Source organism: Penicillium cinerascens (assembly GCF_028974065.1).
Source record: "Penicillium cinerascens strain IBT 15544 chromosome Unknown contig_1_segment0_segment0, whole genome shotgun sequence".
In the NCBI taxonomy this organism is placed as follows: Eukaryota; Fungi; Ascomycota; class Eurotiomycetes; order Eurotiales; family Aspergillaceae; genus Penicillium; species Penicillium cinerascens.
The window spans coordinates 1500702-1525947 of NW_026695287.1; the positions used below are offsets into that span (position 1 = coordinate 1500702).

Below are 25246 nucleotides of genomic sequence, written 5' to 3' on the forward strand. Positions count from 1 at the left end.
TAGACAATCATGTATATATCAATGCTAGTGATCGCTTAATGACTCCAATAATACATATTTCAAGGACACACGAATTTGACGCAATTCCGCTCTTAGAACCAGGCTTCTTGTGCTCTTTCTATTCACATTGGGAATACCCCCGGAATGCTCAATTCGTTTGAAATGGGGCAAGGATGAGTATCCATGATCCCATGATGACACGATGACAAGGACCCAGCAGTGAGCATGAAGACAACGACGATGATGATTTAATTGAGGGCAAGCTTCCGGTCCGAGAAAATGAAAGAGGCCGGATGGAAGCGATGAAAAGAAAGAAAAGGAGGGAGCTTATGTCCCTTACGATCAATCGTACTGAGACCAGCCTTGGGGTCGTTATCACTTGGTGTCTAATTAAAGGTCTGATGGTTCAAGGAATTTGATTCTTTATAAGACAAGGTCAAAGATAGTCCAAATAAACCGCACCTAGGAAACACCGCTGCTTGAATGAAGTAGTGCTGGTCGAGATGGAGAACGGTGTAATATCCGCCCTCACTACAATCTCTATGATAGGGAATCGAACAGGAGTAAAAAAAAATAAAGCGAAGAAAAGGACTATCTTGAATAAGATGTTGAATTTGGATTTGATTTCTTCCTTCTTTTTGTCCTCCATTCCCCGAGGAAAGTCCAGAACCTGAAAGGACAAAGACCAACCTTAGAGACAAGCACCAGGCTTGTGGAGGGGCGAGAAGAGAAAGGAAGTGATCTGAGCGATGAAGCGTCATTGTTAAAGAGACGGGGTATCGGAACAGTGAAATGTTGGATGTTGAAATGAAAAAGTGAACGCTCAGGAAGAAATCGTTGAGAGGTCTTCAATCGTGACGCCATGACACATTGCAAGGGGGGCCCGAGATTTGGTGTTGGATGATTTTGGTTCGGGACAGGTTTCGTTGAGTATCGTTGAGAGAGGTGATGTTGAATTAGGTAGAGTCGTAGTAGTTATTGTTGACAGAGGCTCGGGAGGTATGAGCCTGGAAGACGCTCAAATTGAGCACAAGGTTCCCGGTTGAGTGGGGATTTAGTTCTTGATTGCGGTCCCATTCTGTTCCGCTGCGCCGTTCTGCTCAGAGGCGTCGTTGCTCTCTGGCTTTCCGGGCACCTCGACAGTGAGGTCCTTGATTTCAAGGTCCTTGAACAACTCGAAGACTGCGTTGCTCCGGTGGAAGTCGTTGTCGACGATGTTGACCAAGTACCAGTCGTCCATGACTTGCTGGATCAGTTTGCGGCTAGCGCTGCCGGCTTCGTGGCACTTGGACCAGTCTTCACCCAGTCGGTAAGCCTCGTCCTTCCATGCCAAGAAACTGACCGTCTCGACGATAGTCGGTTGAATGATTTCTCGTCCAGCAAAGATACCCCAGGTCAGTGCGTTGGGGCTGTCGTGTGTGTTGGTACGCAGTTCACCGCTCTTTTGGATGGCGTGATAGGTCAAGTCCTCGTTCTTCTCGATACGAGCGATGAGCTCATCGATCAGGTAGGATGGCACCAGGAGTTCAAGGTACGCTTTTTGGTAAACGAAGCCATTCTTGGGACCCCATCCATACACGGGGTCAGACGATTTGATGCCGTTAATCGCGGGCTGGGAGTTGATGGTCAAGAATCCGCGTTGGGTGAGGTTAATCAAGTGGTCCTTAATGTCATTTGCCTCGGCAGTGATGGGGCTGTCGCTCCAAGGCAGTCGGTCGAGCTTGCCCGACAAGAAGCTAATGAAAATCTCGGAGAGGTCCTTGATAGACTTCGGCTGGCCCCAAAGCTTGACGTTCTGTTCATTTGTTCCCTTGAGTCCGACACCGTAAGCATCAAGCTCACCGAAGGCAGGCGAGCGAGAGTCGGTCCAACGGCCGTTAGGGTACTCGTCCCATGTCTGGGTGCGCGCGACATATGACGAGTTCCGGTTACGCCAGAACACCGGTCGTACATCCTCTGTTCTCCGACCCAGGCCAAGAGACGGCCGCCATGGCAAGGTTCGTTGAATAGGAGACTCGTCTGATGGCGAGAGACCCAGCTCCTCCAGAACAAGCTTGGTTGCCTGTGCCAGGTTCATTGTGTAGAAGTGCAAGTGGTTAATGCCAAAGGCCAGGAGCTTCCGGCACATATCGGCGATCAAGCGCTTTCCAATATCCCGAACCGCAGCGTCATCATTCTTGACGGGCTCCAAAGCCTCCATCCAATCAGGGGGCACACGGGTCTTAGTCCAGTTGGACCGGCGAATGAACGAGGCATAGGTCTGAATTGGCATGATGCCGGGGATGATTGGCACGGTGATGCCCTTGGCGCGGCACTTCTTAACCCATTCGATGAAGTTGTCAGAGTCGTAGAACATCTGGGTGACCACAAAAGAGCTTCCTGCATCCACCTTCTCCTTCAAATGGTCAATTAACTGGTCCACGTCCGGGTTGTCATCGGCACCCTCCGGGTAGCCGCCCACACCGATGTCGAAATGGTTGCCGTACTTCTCGCGGATGTACTTGACGAGATCCTTCGCATAGCGGAAACCGTTCTCATCAGCCTCCCATGTTTCCTTATCACGGGGCGGGTCACCGCGGAGGGCTAGGATGTTGGTACACCCAGCCTTGTACGCGGTCTGGAGAGCGTTGTCGACCTTTTCGAGAGGCATGTCGGTGCAGGTCAAGTGCATGCATGTCTCCAAGCCATAGACTGACTGAGCCACGCCAACCATTTCGAGGGTCAACTCAGAGTGACGGCCACCTGCACCCCATGTGATATCGATGAAGGAGGGGCCCAACCCGTGCATACGGTCCATGCGGTCGTAAAGGTTCTGTACACCCTGGGCCGTTTTGGGAGGGAAGAACTCGAAGGAGATTCCGGGCTCCCCGGCAGCCTCCTTCTGCGCAAGCTTCTCACGAATATGCATAGTGTCGCGTTAACCTAATCCCACAAGAGAACTCATCAGTGTCATTGTCCAACTAATTGGTAGCAACGGAGGGCGAAGAATGCCTCACTTGGGGCTTTGGGAAGGGAAGTCATACCGAAACTCAACGAACAATTTTGTCTGGGGTGCCAAACCTGAGGCTATCGGTGTTGCAGAGGGGTCTGGCGATCACCAGGATTCCCGACCAGCTTGCTATGACGCCCACAGCTGAAATATGTAAACAGGGGAACCCAGGAGAAAAGTAGTAACAAAAAAAAGTGGGTGAATAGGCTCCAGGTGGGAGTTGGGGAAGAAAGGTGAGACCTTTGGGACGTTTTGGCGGGGGAGGCCGAAGGTCGGAGGCACGTGTTCTGTCCACAATGGGCGCATTTTACTGTGCATCGCTGGTTTTTTGAGTAATTTCAGGCATTTTAAACATATCTAAGCTGATTCTCTATCTCAATTGAGTCTTAAGAGTCCGTCAAGATGGGAGCTGGTACTACGGCTACCCCTCCTGCCCCTCCTTGAGAAGAAGGGTTCCGGGGCAAATTTTCCCATAGCGGCCGCTTATCGCCGACAACTTTTTGTCCCTCCAATTCCTCGAATTGTCTCCATTCCACCTCCACACTCGACCCAGACCACCTGTCAGTGCTACCTCTGCTCTTCTATACCCAGGGACCAATTCGAAAATTCACAAAATGTCGACCGCCACTATTCCCCCACCGTCTGCCGACGAGGACTACAAGTCCACTCTGCTGCCGCTGCTGATCTCCAACAACGTCCTTTCCTTTGGCACCTACGTCCTGAAGTCTGGTCGCGAGTCTCCTTACTTCTTCACATCCTCCCTCCTGCATACTGCGCCCTTGCTGCGTGCTACCTCTGCCGCTTATGCGAGCGTCCTGTCCGCCGAGCCCTTCGTGACCACCGACGCCAACGGCACCACCAAGCCCAACTTCGACATTATTTTCGGCCCCGCCTACAAGGGCATTCCAATTTGTGCGGCTGTCACCAATGAGCTTGCTGTCCGAGACTCGCTCTCCGGTTCGCCCAAGGGCACCTGGGACAACGTGAGCTACTCCTTCAACCGCAAGGAGGCCAAGGCCCACGGAGAGGGTGGTAACATCGTCGGGGCTTCCCTCAAGGGCAAGCGGGTTGTCATCGTTGACGACGTCATCACTGCCGGCACTGCTATCCGCGAAGCCGTTGGCATCATCGAGAAGGAAGGCGGTATCGTTGCCGGTATTGTGGTCCTTCTGGACCGTGAGGAGCGTGTCAGTGACTCCGAGCCCAAGAGCGCTATCGGTTGTGCTCAGAGAGATCTCGGTGGTAACATTCCCATCCGCGCCGTTATTGGTCTTCACGATCTGATTGAGAAGCTGGGTGACTCGATCGGCGCCGGCGAAGTCCAACGGCTGAAGGATTACCGCTCCCGCTACGGTGCGGAGTAAAAATGGTCCGTCAAAGCCTCATTGAGGTACGATGTATGAAGAAAAAGACAAAGAGAAGTCATGATACCAGTATAGCCCGGAGTTACTCCAGTCCATCGATACATCCCAATTTTGAAAAGAAAATTTTGGATTATTTATAAGCCCCGATACACTGTTTTCGAGATTCAATTCCTTGTTCAGATAGCAGGTAGACCTGGGTCGCTCACATCTTCCCACATGTCTTCCTGCGCTCTGGCAATGTACGAACTAGTGGGACAGAGCCGCCGATTCAGAGTTATTTGATGCTCCAATCAGATTATGAACGTCGCCTGGATAGATTCTTCCATCTCGGTGAGAAATGTATTTACGTCGTGTCTACCAAGAGCCGACAAAGTGTTATTATACAAGCTAGTCACAAACCCTGTCTGTGATGCCGTACACGCTATCTGAAATACCCGAGGATTTCCGCTATGTCGCATTTGAACCTTGATGGCATCGGACACTGAAGCCCTTGCCATAGATGACTACGGCCAAGCCTGGTGTCGAGAGTCCGACAGTCATACACAGCACAGCAGGAGGAATCAATTCCCCATGCCTCCCTATGCTGAAATTTGCAGAAGTCCAAAGAGCACGGACACCAAATGGACCTCGAGTGGAGTATATCGCATATTGAAGGATCTGATCGCGCTCAGACCATTTGAGGTTTGAGTTACCTTTAATTGGAGAAGGGCTTGATAAAATCGATGGAACCGGGAGTGAAACATACATAGCATGAATAAACGGCAAATTTATGAGACATTTATTGTCTTACTCATAGAAGGCCCCTATAAAGGAAAAAGGTAATTCCAGCCTAGCATATTGAGTACCATTACAGTTCGGTAGACTTCATATCGGCCTAATCGAAAAATGCTCGCCATTAAACACCATCAACCAGCCGCCTGGCAGAAATCATTTGAAGGATTGAATTGGATAGCCAGTAGCTAAAACTTGGAGACTTCCGGCGATCTCCCAGTGGTAGACTATGTATTACAGGAAGGCTCGGGCGACAGTTCCGACTTTCAATTCAGGCTACCTAGCGCAAATGGGATAATGCTCCGATCTCAAGTCCTTTTCGGAGGGTTGATCTGGAAATTTTCGTTAGGAACAATAGTCGAAATCATTTTAAATATTGCATCGCATTAATCTGTAGGTAGATAGTCCCATAATTGAAACCTGCCGGTTCTGAGGCCCAGAAACATATAAAAATAGTGAGCTCTCGCTCAATGTCGAAGACATCTGCGGTCGGCGACCAGCAAGAACGTAGCCAACCGAGATTCTTTGGTGCCTTAGGGGCATGATGCACAAAGAGTTGTCTTGCAGATTTATAGGGACAAACATGAAGGACAGCGGCATTGCCGCATCGACGTATCTTCATAGCTAGGTACCTGGGAGCCCGAGCAATTCTGAGTATTTTTGTCCAGATATACAGTGACAAGCTGATGGAGTAGCAAGCCTTGAGAATCCCGATGGATCCAACACCATCCCAACGTCTATACTCGTGGGTGGCGTGGTAGCTACTCTTGGGCCCTTTGTAGAGGGCCAGGTATTGTTGTTCTCGGAGACGAAAACGCACGCTTTTACCGGTGCTACCTCTCCGACCATATAGACGTTTACTTCCCTGCTCGAATGTGCTGCAAGCACTGTCTTGTTGGTGGTCTTCATACGTGGACGGTCGGTTTGGACCAAGCGCTTTCACCGGGGCTATTGCTCTGTTTTTCTTTTGGAAAGTTAGGGCTAAAGCACATGGAATGACACGAATCATCTCCAGTACAATGAGGCTCTTTTGAAAAAGAGAAAATATTATGACCAGGGCTCTAATTAATAACAATACCCTCGGATTCCAGTGGTTAAGATATTTCCATGCAATCAAAAATTATCCTACAAGGTTTGATGACTGGAAAAATAATGATTAGCACAAATGTCTCCTTCCATATCGCTCGGCCATTAATCCGTTCGTAGAGCACGATAGCCCTAGTCGACAGTCATTGTTAAAATCAGACCGATACAAGATCAACGCTGCATACTCCTCATCACTCGGGTCGTTATCACATCACGCCCTTACTTCCCTGCCGTCTATGATCGAGTATCACAAATAATTGTCATACATACACCGCATGAGTTTCGCACCAGGAATTATCGAGCCAGATCTGTTCCACCTCGGCCGTCTGCCGTGTATAGAGCTATGGATCTTGCTGGGAACCCTTCACCGATGGCGATGCTTCGTGAGACACTAACGAATTTTGTTATCTGATCCCTTATTCTCTCGAGATGGCATTCGTCAACCGGCGTCCCCTTTGATCCGCGGAAGTTTCCAGATATGTCCTAGCTTTCTTGTCTCCGGGAACATCAGGAATTCTCCGAGCCTTCACCGTTCATTCCGGGATCAAAGAGGTCCAACCAACAGCTATAGATGTGAGGTGAGATGTATTATCAGACGGTGTACTTCTTGACAAAGCAGAAGAGACATAAGGTTTCCTTCAAAATATGTTTTGGGAGTGACTCCAGCGGGATTTCCTTTTTCTTTTTTCTGGCTCGCTGGCGTTTTCAATTTTCAATTATTCCCACCAAGCACTTCGCGCTTTTGCTTTTTCTCCTTGATTCTGCCGTCCGCAAAGACTAACTCTGTCTTAGAGTGCTTTGAATTTACTGAAGATGCACCGGGTCGGTCGTTGAGGTTCGATATCATCAGTCGTTACCCTGGCTCTGTGGCGTGTTACTGAATCTTTGTGCTTCAGTGCTGATCATTGGAAATGTGCGTTGCTTCTCTCATTAAAAGTCTCACTTTAAGCTGTAGCCCCTGTGGTTGTCCTCTCTCCCCCCTCTCAATTTGCATCATGTTATTGAAATAGTATATCATCAAATAACTAAGAAGCCAGATACAGATTTGGGTTCGCACCATCATTGAATATGCATTGGGAATACGCAAGCGTTCTCCTCAGCCAACTGTTTGCGGTTGGATCATGTTGGCCCTACGATGAGAAGCTCACTGCATATAACCTCAACGAGAATAAGACAGCAAAGAGCCCCGCCGAATACTGGGGTAAATGGCCTAATCACACCTATCACCCATCACCGGACAATTGGCGGTTTCCAATTTACACACTTTTCCTGGATCGGTTTGTCAATGGTGACCCAACCAACGACAACATCAATGGAACTCTCTTCGAGCATGACCTGAACTCAAACCAAATGCGACATGGTGGTGATATGGTGGGCTTGGTTGATACCTTAGATTATCTACAGGGAATGGGCATCAAGGTCAGGATCAGAGATAACATTGAGAAATAAGCAGATATTGATTCTTCGTTGGGTTTCAGGGAATCTATCTTGCCGGTTTGGTTTTAATGAATCAGCCATGGGGCTCGGATGGCTACTCGGCTCTTGACACGACCCTTCTAGATCAGCATTTTGGCACAATTCAAACTTGGAGAGATGCCATAACGGATATTCACAATCGCGGCATGTATGTCATTTTTGACAATACAGTTGCCACGTAAGTCAAAAAACCAAATCTCTCGAATATACAGACTTTGTAGACTAATTGGCTGACCTCATTATAGAATGGGAGACCTTATTGGCTTCGAAGGATACCTCAATACTACCACACCATTCTCGTTGAAAGAACACAAAGCGGAGTGGAAATCATCTCGACACTACGTTGATTTCCAATTTGGCAATACGTATAACCAAACCTGCGACTATCCTCGATTTTGGAACGAGACTGGTTTTCCAATAGATCCGTACGTTCGAGATGAACTGAAGGGATGTTATGACAGTGACTTCGATCAATATGGCGATATCGAAGCCTTTGGTGTCTTTCCCGATTGGCAACGTGAACTTGCAAAATTCGCATCTGTTCAAGATCGTCTACGTGAGTGGGTACCCAGTGTTAGAGAACGCCTCATCCGACATTCGTGCATGATCATTTCCTCGCTAGATATTGATGGCTTTCGCTACGATAAAGCGACGCAAGCTACTGTCGATGCGCTTGGTGACATTTCAAGTTCCTATCGAGAATGCGCACGTCGAGTTGGAAAAAAGAATTTCTTCCTCCCGGGAGAGATTACAGTAGGAAACAATCTCGGCTCTGTCTTCCTAGGCCGTGGTCGGCAACCTGATATGCTTCCGGAGACCCTTGATGAAGCATTCGCTCTAAAGAACTCATCTGAAGGCTACTTTATCCGCGAGGAAACTCAACAGGCAATTGACGGTGCCGCTTTCCATTATTCTATTTATCGCTCACTCACTCGATTCCTGGGAATGGATGGAAACCTTGCTGCTGGCTACGACATTCCCGTCAACTGGACAGAAGCCTGGTATGAGATAATCCTCACCAACGACATGATCAATGCCAACACCGGCAAATTCGATCCGCGGCATATGTATGGAGCAACAAATCAGGATGTCTTCCGCTGGCCAACCGTCTCACAGGGCATCGAGAGGCAGCTTCTGGCCCTGTTTATCACCACTCTTTACCTGCCTGGAATTCCACTTTTGCTTTGGGGAGAAGAGCAAGCATTCTACATTCTCGACGCTTCCGCTTCCAATTATATTTTTGGTCGACAGGCAATGTCAGCTGCTACGGCATGGAAGACTCATGGATGCTTCCAGCTGAATTCCACTCAATACTTTCACTGGCCGATTGAGTCGGGGCGGTTGGGGTGTCACGACGAATCAGCCACGTTTGATCACAGAGATCCATCACATCCAGTCCGCAATACCATCAAGCATATGTACCAAATGCGACAGAATTTCCCGGCATTAAACGACGGCTGGTGGATCCAATTGCTATCCAACCAAACGCACAATATCTACTACCCAGGTTCCAATGGCGTGCCGACTGAAACGGGCATGTGGTCAGTTCTGCGAAGTCCTTACTACCAAATGCAGGATCTTGGAGTGGCGGGAAACCAAACAGTCTGGTTGGTCTATCAAAATGACAACCGCACTGTCACTTACGATTTCGATTGTTCTGACCAAAACTTGGCTCTTGTGGCACCCTTTGATACATATACCATTGTCAAGAACCTCTTCTATCCTCATGATGAGTTCACTCTGAAAGACGGTCCCACCAAACTTCATTTGAATGGCTCTAAAGAGTTCAATTGGTGCCTTGACAGTATCACTATGGACCCTTATGAGTTCAGAGCCTACGTCCCGAAAGAAAAGTTTGTGCCTCCCCACCCGATGATCACTAAATTCACACCTGGGCATGATGCACCGGTACTATCTAAAGCTGCACCTGGAGAAAGCGAACCCCTCGAAGTTGGTCTCTATTTCAACACTGAGATGAACTGTACCCTTCTTACAGAGGTGATTACTCTAGAGTCAAGGACCGAGTCCGGAGAAGTTCCCTCAATTGACATGGACACGGTGGACTGTGGTTTCATCGATCCTGAGGCCCCCTCCTGGACTGGACAGATTCCTAGCATCTGGGGATGGTCGGCAACCTTGAATAACGTCTACAACGGTATTCACCGCTTGACCGTCAAGAATGCAACAAGCAGTGACGGCAAGTTTACAAATTCCATCGACCACTTCTTGGTACGGATCGGACAGCACGACAATCCCATGATATTCACCGCTGCCAACTACTCCAGCAGCCTACTTCACCAACGTCCTAATGGAGAGCTCTTCATTCGACAACATGCGGCAGGTGCAGACATGTATCGCTACTCAACCAACTGGGGAAGTTCATTTTCTCATTGGATCCCGTACGAAGGGGCAATCACACCATCCAAGAACAAGCTTGGTCCGGAACAAAAGCCCAGAGATGGAGCGGAAAACATGTTCGTGTTGAATACTGGAGCCGCTTTACGGGAAGCAGCGATTACGTTCAAGAAGGTGATGAACCCGGCTGGAAGATGCCACGCCGCTTCCCTCACCTCTTCTTCAATGGGCCTTTTAATGAATATGGCTACGATTCTGGGTTGGCAAACATCGTGAAACAAGACAGCGATGGCATTTGGAAATTCCGATTCATGGCAGAGTGGCCTGCCCAAGGTCAACTCAATGTTTGGGGTATTAACCCGGACGGACAACCGGATCAGAGCTATATTTACGGGGACTCTGACGGGGACTCAATCCTGGATCGTCTACCTCCGTCTTCGCTCAGCGTGACTACGATCAATATTACTCGGCATCCACCACACCCGCATTTGGCATGGAGAATCCAGCTTGATGACGCGACGATGAAGCTCAAGCTCATGCCTGCAGGCTCCCAATATACCCAAATCGCCTTGTTCGTTCTGTTATGGGTGATACCATTCCTTACAGCCTGTACCACTGCCTATGTGTTCAAGAAGACTTTTTACAGAATCAGATTCAACCAGGTCGGAGTGTCAGAGAAAAAAACACTCATCTCAATGGATGTCTTCAACATTTTTAAGCTGGACAAGGCCGAAAATGGGGAGTCCAAAAATCCTCTCATACGTCTGGCAACTAGATCAAAGTTTCTCCAGAGCAAATCTGCCTTCGGCAACCGCACATCAAACAGGCGAAAGGTCCTTGTTGCGACGATGGAATACGATCTTGCTGACTGGGGTATCAAGATCAAAATCGGTGGCTTGGGTGTCATGGCACAATTGATGAGCAAACAACTGGGACATCAAGATCTCATTTGGGTTATCCCATGTGTTGGCGGGGTTGATTACCATATAGACAAACCTGCCGACTCCATGTTCGTTATGATGCTCGGAAACTCATACGAAGTCAAGATTCAGTACCATTATGTGAAAAACATTACCTACGTGCTTCTGGATGCCCCGATCTTTCGCCAACAGTCCGCACTAGAGCCCTACCCGGCTCGAATGGACGATATGGACAGTGCTATTTACTACTCTGCGTGGAACCAATGCATTGCGCAAACTATGAAACGATTTACAATTGATTTGTATCATATCAATGATTACCATGGCTCACTTGCGCCTCTCTACCAGCTACCCGAGACTATTCCGGTCTGCCTGTCACTGCATAATGCCGAGTTCCAAGGACTATGGCCAATGCGGACGCAGAAGGAGAAGGCTGAGGTTTGCTCCGTCTTCAATCTTGATATGAGTGTAGTTACGCGTTATGTTCAATTCGGTGAAATTTTCAATCTGTTGCATGCCGGTGCCACGTACCTACGTCTTCATCAGCAGGGCTTTGGTGCCGTTGGGGTCTCCAAAAAATACGGAAAACGGTCTTATTCAAGATACCCTATCTTCTGGGGTCTTAGAAAGCTAGGAAATCTGCCAAATCCCGATCCCTCGGATACTGGCGAATGGAACAAGGACCTGCCTAAGGAGAACGATATTCGTGTCGACAGCGAATTCGAACTTCGCAGAGCTGTGCTTAAACGTCAAGCACAGGAATGGGCTGGCCTAGATCCAATCCCTAATGCCGATCTCCTCGTCTTCGTTGGAAGATGGTCAATGCAGAAGGGTATCGACCTTATTGCCGACGTGATGCCTGCTGTTCTCGAATCACGACCAAATGTCCAGCTAATCTGCATCGGGCCAGTCATTGACTTGTATGGAAAATTTGCAGCGCTTAAACTGGACCGTATGATGAACCTCTACCCGGGAAGAGTGTTCTCGAAACCACAGTTTACCGTGCTGCCACCATTTATTTTCTCTGGGGCTGAGTTCGCATTAATACCTTCGCGGGATGAGCCTTTTGGTCTGGTTGCCGTCGAATTTGGTCGCAAGGGTGCTCTTGGTATTGGTGCTCGAGTAGGCGGCTTGGGCCAAATGCCGGGATGGTGGTATACAGTCGAGTCAACGACCACATCGCATCTCCTCAAGCAGTTCAAGCTCGCCATTGACAATGCTTTGAGTTCCAAGCCTGATGTACGAGCAATGATGCGTGCGCGGTCCGCCTTACAGCGCTTCCCTGTTGCGCAATGGATTGAAGATTTGGAGGTTCTTCAGTCGACAGCTATTCGAATTCACAACAAGGAACGTGCGAAAACTCAGGCACAGCCGTCTGCAGCAGCTTCTGCATACAATGCAATCTACGGAATGATGACTACACAGGTTGCAACGAGGTCCAATGCTTCAACTAGTACTCTCACGCCGCCGCTACACTCACCTACTCGGTTTGGGACGGTTGCATCCTTGCAGCATAGCTCCCTCTATAGCCGTGACCCGAGTCCCGGCAGTGATATCCGTCCCAAATCTGGATTGAGTCGACAGATGCCCTTCGACGTTAGGCCAGTGTCTGCTCCTTTGGATGGTCGGGGACGACGAGATCCTGGAAAAAGCAGTGTTAGCGATGTTGAAGAAGGTGCAGAACGAGCAGCTCCTGATATCTATGATGACAGTGATGATGAAATGATGTCCACCTGCTACGGCGATGATGAGTATCCAATGGATCCTGATGCTGATGGTAGACGTCGAATGGAAGGTCCCTTGCAGCCATCCCAGTCACTTATCCCCTTGACACGAGAAATTCTCGCTGCACGGCACGCAAGTCAAGGCTCTCTCTTGCCTCGACCAATCAATACGCCTTCCAGCTCTACTGCGCCTAGCACAGTGGGTACCGACGATACTCTTCTTCCTCCACAGCGTCCTTGGGCCGAGCCTGGAAATCGTCTCAGCAGCGCCTCACAGCTATCCGTTGACTCAGTTGTGGGAGACAAGAGAGACTATAAACTGCAAAAAGTCGATCCCTTCTTCACAGATAGCAATGGCGAGTACTACAACGCCTTCGAAAAGAAATTGGAAGGCCTCAGCGGTACAAATTCAGACTCACAGCTATGCATCGAGCAATATCTAGAGAAGAGCGAAAAGAAATGGTTTGACAAGTTCCGAGATGCGCGCTTGGGACGTAATCAGTCTCCGGCTCCTTCAATGCGATTCGGCAAGAGTGGAGGGTCCTCTCCTCCAGGGTCCATCACTAACGACGACGCTACATCTCATGAGAGCGGTGGCCAAGAGAGAAAAGAGGCAGACGACGAGTTCCAGCTAGGAGAGAATTACGTTCCGCCAACAGGGCTGAAGAAATGGATGCAGATGCGCGTTGGAGACTGGCCGGTGTACTCCCTGTTCTTAGGTCTCGGCCAGATCATCGCTGCTAATTCCTACCAAATTACACTGCTCACAGGTGAGGTTGGTCAGACAGCGGCGAAACTATATGGAATCGCCACTGTGTACTTGGTCACATCTATCCTCTGGTGGTTCTTCTTCCGATTCTACAAATCCGTGCTTGTCCTGGCCGTCCCGTGGTTCCTATACGGATCCGCCTTTTTGGTCATCGGTCTTGCTCACTACGAGCCTAATTCCTTCATCCGGGGGTGGATCCAAAACATTGGAAGCGGTATCTATGCTGCGGCATCTTCGAGCGGTTCTATCTTCTTTGCCCTCAATTTTGGCGATGAGAGCGGTGCTCCCGTGAAGCAGTGGGTGTTCCGTGCTTGTCTTATTCAGGGCACACAGCAAGCATATGTCATCGCCCTGTGGTATTGGGGTTCAACTCTGACAAAGGCGACGAATGCTGGTATTTCTAACGTGCAAAGCAGCATTACCAATACCTGGAGGATGACGTGAGTTCTCTTCACGAACCCCTTTTTGTTAAGTCATTGAGTAACACTGGCTACAGAGCAATTTGCGCTCCCATTGCGGTTTTCCTGTGGATAATTGGTCTGATTGTCTACTTCGGCTTGCCAAATTACTACCGTCAGACGCCCGGCAAAGTTCCATCTTTCTACAAGTCGGTCTTCCGACGGAAGATTGTGCTTTGGAATTGGGTGGTTGTCATTCTCCAGAACTTCTTCTTGAGCGCGCCCTACGGTCGAAACTGGAACTGTAAGTGGAACTTTGGACTATTCCCGAACATGAGCACTAATACCACTATAGTTCTCTGGATCTCCAATCATGCTAAACCCTGGCAGATCTTGTGCCTCTGCGTTGCCTTCTTCGGCTTCGTCTGGATAGCTGTGCTTTGCCTCATGGCCCGCATATCAAAGTCACACAGTTGGATCTTACCGATAGTAGCATGTGGCCTCGGCGCACCCCGATGGGCCCAGATATGGTGGGGAACATCCGGCACCGGCCTGTTCCTTCCATGGGCAGGTAGCTATGTATCTGGTGCTTTGGTTTCCCGAAGTCTGTGGCTATGGCTAGGTGTCCTGGATGCGCTGCAGGGTCTCGGTTTTGGCATGATCCTTCTGCAGACCTTGACGCGTATGCACATTTGCTTCACACTGTTTGTCTCGCAGGTTCTTGGTTCTCTTGCCACTATATGTGCGAGATCTTTCGCCCCGAATAAGATCGGACCAGGTCCTATCTCCCCAGATATCACGGCTGGTGTTAGCGCGTTGGGTAACGCTTGGTTCTGGATTGCGCTCGTCTTTCAGCTTTCGATTTGGTAAGTCTCTTCAGCTGGTCGGAGAAGCCTTCGTGCTAATGTCATTTGAAATACAGCGGTGGCTTCCTTCTTTTTTTCCGCCGCGAGCAGCTGTCAAAGCCTTAGATGAAACTTGAGGGGGATCTCTTTTGTTTGAAATTGGTTGAACAGGACGTGACTTAATGGGGCTATTATGGCTAAGCTCTTACTTTCTTTAGGCACATTACTTTCCTATATCTGGTTATTCTTGTCATTTGGTTTCCATCGAGTTTCTAATGTAATGACCTCGCATCTCACGCTAAGACTGAAACCGGAGGTCAAAGGCATGCGCTGATACTCTACTACACTACAGCAAGAAAAATTGGAATTCATAATTCATTCTCATTGAAATTCGTAGACCACTGAAAACAAATCCAAAAGTAGATAGGTCCCGAAATATGCAGAGCAAACTGTCAAAGGGGGAATATAGTTTTCTCAAACAGGGAAGCTTTTCAACACAAAACAAAGCTTCTATTACCGTATTCAATGCGATCCTCCAAGGCGCCCAACCCAAAAACCACGAGATTAACTTTACCACTCGAGGGGCTCGTTCTTCACATCACCGCGGTTGGTCTTGGGCACAGGGGCGGCATCGATCCGGGTAGCGCCGCGGTTGCCACGGCGGAGGTAACCACTGCCGTCCAACCAGGGAGTCTCGAGGCTGCGCTTGGTCTCGAAGGTGCGGATCTTGCTCTCCATCTGTAGGGTCAGACCAATGTCATCCAGGCCGTTGACGAGACAATGCTTGCGGAAGCTGTCGACTTCGAAGGAAGCGATCTTGTTGCCCTGGGAGTCCTTGATCTCTTGATTAACAAGGTCGACCTCGACTTCGCGGCCGGCGCGGGCCTCATCAGCAATCTTGGCCAGGGCGGTCTCATCCGAGATAGGCACGGGAAGCATGCCATTCTTGAAGGTGTTGTTGAAGAAAATATCGGCAAAAGAGGGGGCGATGATGCACTTGATACCGAAGTCAAGCAAAGCCCAAGGGGCGTGCTCACGAGAGCTACCGCAGCCGAAATTGGGGCCAGTGACGACGAGGATCTTGGAGTCACGGTAGATACCCTGGTTCAGGATGAAATCTGGATTCTCCTTACCGGTGGCAGGGTCGTAGCGGAGCTCGTAGAAAGCGGCGACACCCAGACCAGTACGTTTGATGGTCTTTAGGAACTGCTTGGGGATGATGGCGTCGGTGTCGACGTTGGAGCGGTCCAGAGGGGCGGCAATACCCTTCAAGGTAGTGAACTTGGGGAGTCCGGTGCTGCTGCCACCAACGGCGGAAGTGTTGGTGTGGGGCTCGTTATCGGCGGGTAGGTCGAGAACCCGGTCAAGCTCATCCTCCGTCTCCGGGGAGTCGGCCTGGACTTGCGCATCGATCACGGGCTGAACCTTGGCAGTGACGGGGCTGGCGACGACATGCTCACGGACGTCGGCAAGCCTCCCAACAATGGCGGCAGTGGCGGCCATGGCAGGAGACATGAGGTGAGTGCGGCCCTGGGCACCCTGGCGACCCTCGAAGTTGCGGTTGGAGGTACTGGCGCAGCGCTCCTTGGGAGAGAGGATATCAGGGTTCATACCCAGACACATGGAGCAACCAGCCTCACGCCACTCGAAGCCAGCATCGGTGAAAATCTTGTCCAGACCCTCGGCCTCAGCCTGCTCCTTAACCAGACCCGAACCGGGAACAATCATGGCGCGCAGGATGTTATCAGCAACCTTCTTCCCGTTGACAACCTTGGCAGCGGCCCGGAGATCCTCAATACGGGCATTTGTGCAAGATCCGATGAAGACCTTGTCCACGGGGATCTCCTTCATGGGTGTACCGGAAGTGAGACCCATGTACTCAAGAGCTCGCTTGCAGGCGAGCTTGCGGCTCTCGTCCTCGAAATCATCAGGGCTGGGAACAACGCCGTTGATGGGGACCACATCCTGAGGGGAAGTACCCCAGGAGATGGTAGGGATAATGTCCTTGCCATCGAGGAAGATCTCGGTGTCGAACTTGGCACCGGGGTCGGTCTTCAGGGTAGACCAGTAGTTGACGGCCTTGTTCCACTCGGCGCTGCCGTACTTGGGAGCCAGAGGACGTCCCTTGAGGTACTCGAAAGTGATCTCGTCGGGCGCAATCATGCCTGCACGAGCACCACCCTCAATGGACATGTTGCACATAGACATACGGGCTTCCATGCTGAGGCCGCGGATGACGGATCCACAGAACTCAATGACAGCGCCGGTGCCACCAGCGGTTCCAATGACACCAATGATGTGGAGAACAACGTCCTTGCTGGTAACACCGGGGGGGAGCTCGCCGTCAACCTGGATGCGCATGTTCTTGCTTCGGCGAGTAAGGAGGGTCTGGGTAGCGAGGACGTGCTCGACTTCACTGGTACCGATACCAAAGGCTAGGGATCCGAAGGCACCGTGGGTAGAGGTGTGGCTGTCACCGCAGACCACCGTTGTTCCGGGCAGAGTGAACCCCTGCTCGGGGCCGATAATGTGGACAATACCCTGACGCTTGTCGCCCATACCAAAGTAGGTGAGGCCGAAGTTCTTAACATTCTCTTCGAGGGTGGTACACTGCAGACGCGAGTCGTTCTCCTTGATGAAATCCGAGGCGTTCTTGAAGTTCTTGCGGGAGGAAGTGGGGATGTTCTACAGGAGAGAAGATAGTGGTTAGCTGCGAATTCTCAACGGATCTCAAGACCTTCACATACGTGGTCGACGGTCACCAGAGTGCAGTCCGGCCGGCGGACCTTGCGGCTGGCCTTTGTAAGACCCTCGAAAGCTTGAGGAGAGGTCACCTCGTGGACGAGATGCCGATCTGTTTTCAAGTGTTAAAGAATAACCATGAGCCCCAGGGCATTTCGGCATACCGATATAGAGCAGGCAGGTGCCATCTTCCTGCTCGTTGACAATGTGGTCAGCGAAGACCTTGTCATACAAGGTCCTTGGTTTTGACTCTGCGGAAGGCATGTTGTACAGATAATTCAAAATGAAGTGCAGCCTTTGAGGATTGGGAATAGCAGAATCAACTTATATTTTGCTGCGCGCGCGATGTCGCTGGGGAGCTTCTCGAGGGGCAACGCCGATCTCGGTCGGTCAGCGGCCAATATTCGTGCGATCATTGGTTGAAATGGCGAAACCAACGGTGGCCGATATCGGCGAGCGACAAAAATGTGACGGCGGGTAGTGGCGCTTGTGGGCGGGTCGCGACTCTGCTTGACTCTACCACAGTACAGTGTAGATGGGTCTGGAAAGTTTGAAAATTCGAACAATTCACAAAGAGTGTGAATAGCTACTGCTGTAATGCCTCTAATTCACACTACCCACAGCTAGGGCACTATCTGAGTTGATTTGGCTTCTGTATAGAATAGCATCCGCAACTGGATGTCCCATGACGTAGACGACCGGTTCCGGGGTCAATTCTAAGATTGCACCTAGGCCGACCACTGATTGGCCTCGGCCGCCGGAGACCGATCGGCCCCCCGCCTGAAGATTTGTGCCTTGAGGGGCCGTGTACATACATACAAGGCAGGATGTGGAGGGGATGTGCGTTATTCGTGTGGAACTCATTAGCAATACTCTGTGTTGATTTGTTCCTATGTGTCAATTGTTCTTTGACTCGGTACCCAGGTGAACTGCATACATTCAATCACATGAGTGGTCACACATTTCCAAAGTGCTCAGAGATCTATACACTCTAACGTTGAAAACTAGATACTTGGATAAATCCGATAGGTCGCTAAGCGACCTAGAGATATAAGTGTGATTTTCATACACTGTGATTTTCCTTTCCTGTTTTCTAAACATTGGAGAACAGACGGTCGATATAAGCCTTTCGACAAGTCTTTATTCTCTTAATTGTATTCAAACCTCAAATAAGTCTAGAAAGTCCAAGTAGATATAATTTGCCCCAAACACCAAAGTCTAAGCGCATCACATTATTTATACTCTTGAAGAAAGGCTCTGAGACCAACCACAATTCTTTTCCCAGATGCCGATCCACTCCGCAATACCTCCAATGCCGCATTGATACCTTCCAATCCCCCCTCTGCTTGGATAATTTCCGGTAGGGTCAAGATTTTTGTCAGGGGCAGATCTTCCAACCAGGTCACCAAAACCTCACCAACGGCAGGTGCAGTGTGGAACAACTTTATCGGTACAGTGTGGCACTGGATGACTGGGACTTGATCTTTGGGTAGCCCTGTAAGGTCCAGGAGATGAGAATGGCCAGAAGTATCAAGTGTCTTCTGAAGGAGTGTAGCTGTATCTTTGCCGACAATGTCCATCGCGTAGCGCAGTTTACCACCAGTAACTCCGCGAATGATCTCTACCGCTCGATCGGTATCGTATCGATCAACGAGCAGATCGGCGCCGGACTGCAGAAGTTTATGTCCGAATCGCTGGTTTGTTGTGAGGAACCGAATCCGCTGCCCAGGCCGTTAGCGTATGTTTCTGTCGCGTGTTCTGTTGCAACGACTTGTTGAAGTTAACATCGGCCTCTCTTTAGTGCGGTCTGAGCAGTGTATCGATTATGGCTTCCGTCGGAAACATCTATCTCAATTTCGGGCTACGGGCAATTTCCATTTTTCCCGCGTGGCTGATCGTCCGACAGGTTGGACGTGCTTTTGGGGATAAGAAGATTGGCAGGGAAACTCGTGCCTTGCGTGACACGTCTGACAATGAGTGATTGATGACACTGATAGATAACTAGAAGAAAATTATCGTTTATGAGCGGTTATGTATGAACAATCTAACCTTTCCAAACGCATCCGCATTTGACCTCGCCTAAGGCAGCCATGAATATGTACAAAGAAGTGATAGGGATATCGACAACTGCCTGTCCCTTTACACCCGTCGGATCAACGGGCAGCTAGCTATGCCATGGGTTGAATAGCTCTATGCCAAGGTTATCCTGGTTGAACACCAATAAGGCGAGGCGATGTCGCACGAACAGACCAAACATTCCACAGAATATCTGAACTGTGACCATATGCCAGGCAAGTCTATCTTCTCTCATCGGCCCCAACCAGACGAGCCAAAGATTCAAGATCGTCAGGTTTGAAGACTCGACAATATCACCATCCTCGTTCTTTTTCACGCGCACTAACCGCAGTGTATTTAGAAGGTTTAGTGCCGTGGCAACCAATGGCGATGGGGGAATGGTCCATTCTGTGACGGAGGCATCAAGGAGGCCCGTGGAAGCGTTGAATTTTGGTAGCCGGTGACGCGGGCAAGGAATTATGTGGAACAATTGTGGCGTCGAGTAGAGGAAGTTGAAGATCTGCGGGACAAACAGAAGCATGAGAGTCTTGCTGAAATGCCCCAAAATGCCCACAACCGCAAACACCATGCCCGCAAAGTAACAGTAGGTATCACCCACGAATACTTTGGAGGGGTACCAGTTGTGGCACAGTAGGGCCGCTGAAACACCAATAAATGGCAACAGAAAGTAGATAGAGAACAAGTGGGAGTCAGTGGCCGGGTGTGGATATGGTGTAATAGGCGCCAGGTACATCGCATCGTTGAACAACAGCAGAACCGCAATCACGAGCGACTGAGCCACCTCAATGCCATTGATACCCGCCAGCATGTTGATGGCATTAGGGCAGAAGATCGCCACGGCAGCCATATACATGTAGTACAACCATCCAAGGTCGATAAAATCACCAAGGTACCGTTGCAGCGGGACTGGCACGACGACCTGTGTTACGCCAAAGTCGACAAAGTACACGATGAGCATTGGGATTGAGGCAAAGGCCGGAATCAAGACTTTGTGTCTCCAACGAATATCAAGCAGGTCGTCTCCAATTCCAAGGATGACGATGGACTGCAAGGACAGAAGACCCGACAGGTACGATGCCAGCTGCCATGAGAGACAATTAGCTTAATGCTGAGCAGCCAAACAGCAGACGAACAAACCTTTCCATGAGGGAACCTATGTAGGTACCGCCCAGTCTCAATGTGTTGGTCCTCGATCACCACGTCGCGATTACCTCCACCAGACGTGGCCGCGACGATGTCTTTGTAAAAGGCAAATGGGATGAAGACAATAAGCGAGATAAGATATACCACTGCGCAGACGGCCCCCATTGTTTCAGGGCTGGAGCAAATATTAGCCCTTGATATTCATGCCATCGACGGCTAATGACGCGTATACTTACATTTCAGGCTTTCTCGGTTTGGCCATGTCCTTGCCCTTCAGGCCGGCCTTTATGAATACTGGCCCGAGCCATCGAATCATGCTGAATGTGATTGCAAATGCAATTCCAGCCATAGCAATTGAGGCAATCAGAGGCGCGCCATCGCCCTGGAACGTGTTGACCAGAATGCCGATTCCGGCCCCCACCAAAAGCAGAAGACGCCAAGTCTCCGCACGAGAGAGGTCGCTTGAAGTTTGCATGGCGAGCAATTGGCACCGACGCCAGGTTTGAGGATTAGAAACGGGACAAACAAATCACAGGCGAATTGAACAATATCTCAAAAGGAGTAAGAGCTTACGCAACCTGGCATCAAGCCGAAAACAACACGATAAGCTTATCGATTCTGCCCGTGGTGACACACCGCTTTGCGGGCGGCGAGATCGTGTCCCGTGATGATGGCGGCTTAGAATGGAAAGCCGCAGGGACGCTGAGACACCTCTGTTTCATGTCACAGCATGCATACGTGTGGGTAAACCGCATCATTGGCCCATTGACGGATTACCCTGGTTTTACCTAGCCAAGTCAAAGATCTGATCTCGATGGGGGCAGTGGAGCACCCCGAGATGGCTGGCGGCTTTGCTGACTTCGACGCTGGCCACCGAGATCTGGTATCTGTCACCAAGTTCAACTTTTACGGAAACCGCATTGTCACGGCCTCGTCCGATCATCGTATGAAAGTTTGGGACTTGAAAGATGGTCAATGGCAGCTGACGGATACCTGGCGAGCCCACGACGCGGAGATTCGCGATGTAAGACCCAAAAACATACCGCGTGGCTGAATATAGGCTAAACTACTGTTCCAGGCCACATGGAACGGACCCTTCTCGGGTCAACATATCGGCAGCGTGGGTGAGGACATGAAGTTCAAAATCTGGCAGGAAGATGTCACGCAGCCGCCCAACTCGGGCCGTCGGTTTAGGTCCATCTTCCGCATGACGGCACCTCAGAGACACCCGTTCGTGTCCTTGGACTTTAGAAATATTGACCTGGAGTCATGGCTTGCTCTGATCACGCGTGATGGCTACTTGATGGTCATGGAACCTGTCAGCCCAGACAGTCTGGCGGATTGGCAGACCCTTGATCAGTTTCGTGTGTGCCCTGCGCCAGAACGCGGCGAGGAAACAAGCTTTAGGGTCCAGTTTCACCATGACCCCACCGACATCACACACACCCTTCTGCCGGACTCCGATCCAAAGAGCCTCTCGCTGGTTGTGGCGGCCATGGACACAGTCAAGGTATATCGCACTGATGCAAATCGTCGCTTCTACCATGCCATTGAATTGAATGGGCACGGTGGTCTCGTCAGGGATATCTCCTGGGCGAATGGATCTGTCCGAGGCTACGATCTTATTGCGAGTGGGGGTAAAGACGGCTTGGTCCGCATCTTCGAGGTTTATACAATACCTATGAATCAGGGATCCCACAACCCCAACTCTCGAAAGGAAGATCGACGCCAACAGCAATCATCATTACGAGCAACGTCGCAATCCGGCATCGGTTCTGCTCTCGCAACCCGCGTACCTTCTTCGCCTTCCAACCGTCCAGCAAGTGGAGACTCCCAATTTCGGCACTCCTTCAAGCAGGTAGCTTGTATCGACAGTAATCACCTGGACGTGTGGCAAGTAGAGTTCTCTTTCGCAGGTAAGTTGTAGTCTTTCAGTTACTGCTATATGCGCTAACACTGTCTCTCTAGGCGATTCTCTTATTTCCTCTGGCGACGATGGCGTTGTTCGATTCTGGAAGAAATCGTTGACCGGCGAGTGGCTCGAGTTTGCGGAGACGGATATGGGCTCTCAATGAGGTGTATCTACTTCCTATTTCTTCTACACCAAGACCCCTTCCTGTTCTACCATTTCTTGTCCCTTCTGCCAGTTAGTTCAAATGATACCCTTTCACTTCATTTTAATGCCTTTAATATTAACATTCTACTATTGCACCATCACTAGATTATATTGGATCGAGTTCTGTTGCGGCAGTTCCAAATATGCGATGCGGCAGGTGCGATTGCGGTCCCAGAGCGCAATCTTGTTGGATTCCTTCAGTCAATGATTATGAGCATCACGATATCCTTCGGCCTGTTGACGGTCGCCACTCTTTTACCATACTTATCTATATGGATAGCGCACATGGCCGTGGGTCCTACATTCGGGACTGGGGTATTCATCGGTGCCGGCCAGGCCCTGGCCATCGGCGGCCCGGCCTCACTGCTCATTTCCTACATATTCCTATCGCTGTTAACCTACTTCATGGCCACGACTGCCGCTGAAGTCGCCACTTATACACCCTCTCAACACGGTACTTTGGTCACAAATGTTTTCCGATACATGACGCCTAGTATGGGGGTCGCTGCCGGTTTTCTTCGCTGGTATACTCTGGCCATGTTCGTTCCTTACGAGATTACGACTGCAATGGTGAATCTCGGCTTGTGGAATCCAGGCGCTACGGTTGCCATCCGGCTGTCTATCATCACGGCCATTGTCCTTGGCTTCAACTACCTCCCCGAACGATTCTTCAGAAGGTCTGAGCAGCTGTTCACCAAAATCAAGATCGGCACAACGATCTGTCTTCTCGTTCTGTCTCTGTCTATCGGGATTGGAGGCGCTACTGGACACGACAAGTGGGGATTCCAGTACTGGACAAAACCTGGTGCGATGCACGAATACTTGGTTAAGGGCGCAATGGGAAAATGCTTGGGGTTGCTGCAGTGTCTTCTCACCAGTTCCGTGGCCTTCACCCTCGCCCCCGAAATGATCGTTCATCGTGCCGAATCTCCTCAAGCACCAAGCGAGTCAGAAGTCACCGAAAACTTGAATCCGGATATTCAATCTGGGCTGCCACAACAGGTCGCCGTTGACGTCGCCACTACCGTCTTTCCGTATATCCTGAGTTCGCTGGCCATGGGCGTGATGGCCCCATACGACGATCCTCTGCTAACGAACAACGGAGCTGGAGCTGGCTTATCTCCATTCGTAATTGGGCTCAACACGGCGAAAGTTCATATTGTCCCAGTCATGGCAACCATATCAATCCTTCTATCCTCGGTCGCCTCTGGTCGATCGTTTCTTTTCCTGGCTTCACATACACTGGTTGCCATGTCGGAACTTGGCCATGGGCCCAAAATTTTCCAAGCTCGCAATAAATATGGCGTGCGTTTTGTGGCCGTCACGGCTTCCGCTCTGCCTGCCCTTCTCGCATTTATATCCGTTGCGATTTCCAGCTCGACCGTGGCGAACTACTTTGTTCTCTTCATCACCAGCTCCGGCTTCGCATCCTGGCTCATTTCGGGCGCCGTCTATGTCTACTACCGAAGGCACATCAGATTGCGCGGAATTACCAGCGTATATCGATTTGGCATCCAACCGTTCGGCACATACTTTGGACTTGCTGCCAGTGCTGCCCTCATCATGGCCAATGGGATGACCGGCGCACTCCCAGATCCTCGGCCTGGAACAAAAGGTGGCAGGCTCGTCGCTGCTTATATCACTTTCCCCATGTTCGCTTTTGTATATCTCTCCCATCGCTTTCAGGATCTGATTCCTTACCGCACTCACGAGAGGGAAGAGTATCTGCGCGAAAGTGACCCCGATCATCTCACGGCACGCTATCCCAGCCGTCAGGACCAGGAGAACAGGCGGGGTTCATCAAATAATGCATCAGCACTCGAGATGGATCAAGTCTGGTCATTGGCCGTGGAAGCGTGAATGATGTCGAGTCTGGGCAGCGGGTGCAGTGGTGCATAGAAGATGCTCAGCAGGGTTAAAGCAGTAGATGTGGGATGGGTTCCATGTATCTGTAGAGTTTGGACTGCAGCGTGTATTCTTCTTATCCCTATTTATACTACTTTCTGTTGTCGCGGGCGCTGCTTGTCACCGCTGTCTGGAAATTCCCGAGTACGTTCAAGGTGGTACAGACTTCCCCACAACAACACTTCCACCCTTACCACCATACCACCCTCAAATATTTCTTCTGGTCGTGACAGACTCTCTTTGAACATCTGTTGATCTGCATCTTTGATACCCCACGTTCTCCGTTGTTTCGTATCGGCGCTTGTGCTACGTTGTGCATCACTGGGGGTTGGAGGGCCTCGCGTCCACAATTCAAACCGACACGTCCAGATAAGAGATGTCAGACCACGCTGAAATGTGATTGCCAGTCACAGCGCTGTTTATGAAGTGGGAGGTAAGCGATACTGCTAGCGGGCGGGCCGAACGCGGGTGGGCCATACAGTATCATTACTCCGTGTCCGCCTGGTGATCGACTAACGGTTTGATTTGATTAGCCCTGTTCCTTGCGCACCAGCGTCCTCTATAGTG

General features: G+C 50.3%; 8 protein-coding genes across 8 annotated transcripts; 5 read left to right on the top strand and 3 right to left on the bottom strand.

The window, feature by feature from the left end:
- Window positions 1-1054: 1054 nt before the first annotated feature.
- On the bottom strand, window positions 1055-2908 carry N7498_002110 (methylenetetrahydrofolate reductase (NAD(P)H) MET13; the record flags this gene model as incomplete). Its single annotated transcript, XM_058449172.1, has 1 exon — window positions 1055-2908. One exon carries the CDS (start codon window positions 2906-2908, stop codon window positions 1055-1057), a length of 1854 nt encoding a protein of 617 aa, XP_058311516.1.
- A 695-nt stretch (window positions 2909-3603) lies between these two features.
- Window positions 3604-4353, top strand: N7498_002111 (orotate phosphoribosyltransferase; the record flags this gene model as incomplete). The annotated part of the gene is made up of 1 exon (XM_058449173.1): window positions 3604-4353. One exon carries the CDS (start codon window positions 3604-3606, stop codon window positions 4351-4353), a length of 750 nt encoding a protein of 249 aa, XP_058311517.1.
- A 2925-nt stretch (window positions 4354-7278) lies between these two features.
- ags2 (alpha-1,3-glucan synthase Ags2) lies at window positions 7279-14823 on the top strand (the record flags this gene model as incomplete). Its single annotated transcript, XM_058449174.1, has 7 exons — window positions 7279-7581; window positions 7725-7864; window positions 7932-10160; window positions 10199-13894; window positions 13951-14156; window positions 14208-14718; window positions 14775-14823. The coding sequence occupies 7 exons, from the start codon at window positions 7279-7281 to the stop codon at window positions 14821-14823; spliced, it is 7134 nt and encodes a 2377-aa protein (XP_058311518.1).
- Window positions 14824-15267: 444 nt separating this feature from the next.
- On the bottom strand, window positions 15268-17703 carry luA (3-isopropylmalate dehydratase LEU1; the record flags this gene model as incomplete). Its single annotated transcript, XM_058449175.1, has 3 exons — window positions 15268-17382; window positions 17445-17551; window positions 17604-17703. 3 exons carry the CDS (start codon window positions 17701-17703, stop codon window positions 15268-15270), a joined length of 2322 nt encoding a protein of 773 aa, XP_058311519.1.
- Window positions 17704-18956: 1253 nt separating this feature from the next.
- On the top strand, window positions 18957-19420 carry N7498_002114 (uncharacterized protein; the record flags this gene model as incomplete). The annotated part of the gene is made up of 2 exons (XM_058449176.1): window positions 18957-19136; window positions 19241-19420. The coding sequence occupies 2 exons, from the start codon at window positions 18957-18959 to the stop codon at window positions 19418-19420; spliced, it is 360 nt and encodes a 119-aa protein (XP_058311520.1).
- Window positions 19421-19603: 183 nt separating this feature from the next.
- On the bottom strand, window positions 19604-21162 carry N7498_002115 (UDP-N-acetylglucosamine--dolichyl-phosphate N-acetylglucosaminephosphotransferase; the record flags this gene model as incomplete). The annotated part of the gene is made up of 3 exons (XM_058449177.1): window positions 20895-21162; window positions 20653-20833; window positions 19604-20596 (listed from the first exon to the last, which is right to left on the bottom strand). Exons 1-3 carry the CDS (start codon window positions 21131-21133, stop codon window positions 19604-19606), a joined length of 1413 nt encoding a protein of 470 aa, XP_058311521.1. The 5' UTR covers window positions 21134-21162.
- A 227-nt stretch (window positions 21163-21389) lies between these two features.
- On the top strand, window positions 21390-22753 carry N7498_002116 (putative nuclear pore protein (SEH1)). Its single transcript, XM_058449178.1, has 3 exons — window positions 21390-21682; window positions 21737-22574; window positions 22627-22753. The coding sequence occupies exons 1-3, from the start codon at window positions 21473-21475 to the stop codon at window positions 22731-22733; spliced, it is 1155 nt and encodes a 384-aa protein (XP_058311522.1). The 5' UTR covers window positions 21390-21472; the 3' UTR covers window positions 22734-22753.
- A 306-nt stretch (window positions 22754-23059) lies between these two features.
- On the top strand, window positions 23060-24634 carry N7498_002117 (putative proline permease; the record flags this gene model as incomplete). Its single annotated transcript, XM_058449179.1, has 1 exon — window positions 23060-24634. One exon carries the CDS (start codon window positions 23060-23062, stop codon window positions 24632-24634), a length of 1575 nt encoding a protein of 524 aa, XP_058311523.1.
- Window positions 24635-25246: the final 612 nt, after the last annotated feature.

Coding starts and splice junctions, on each gene's coding strand:
- N7498_002116 (XM_058449178.1), top strand. CDS start 21,473: ATGGGGGCAGTGGAGCACCCCGAGATGGCTGGCGGCTTTGCTGACTTC. Junction 21,683..21,736: donor ACGACGCGGAGATTCGCGAT/GTAAGACCCAAA, acceptor CTACTGTTCCAG/GCCACATGGAACGGACCCTT. Junction 22,575..22,626: donor AGTAGAGTTCTCTTTCGCAG/GTAAGTTGTAGT, acceptor CTGTCTCTCTAG/GCGATTCTCTTATTTCCTCT.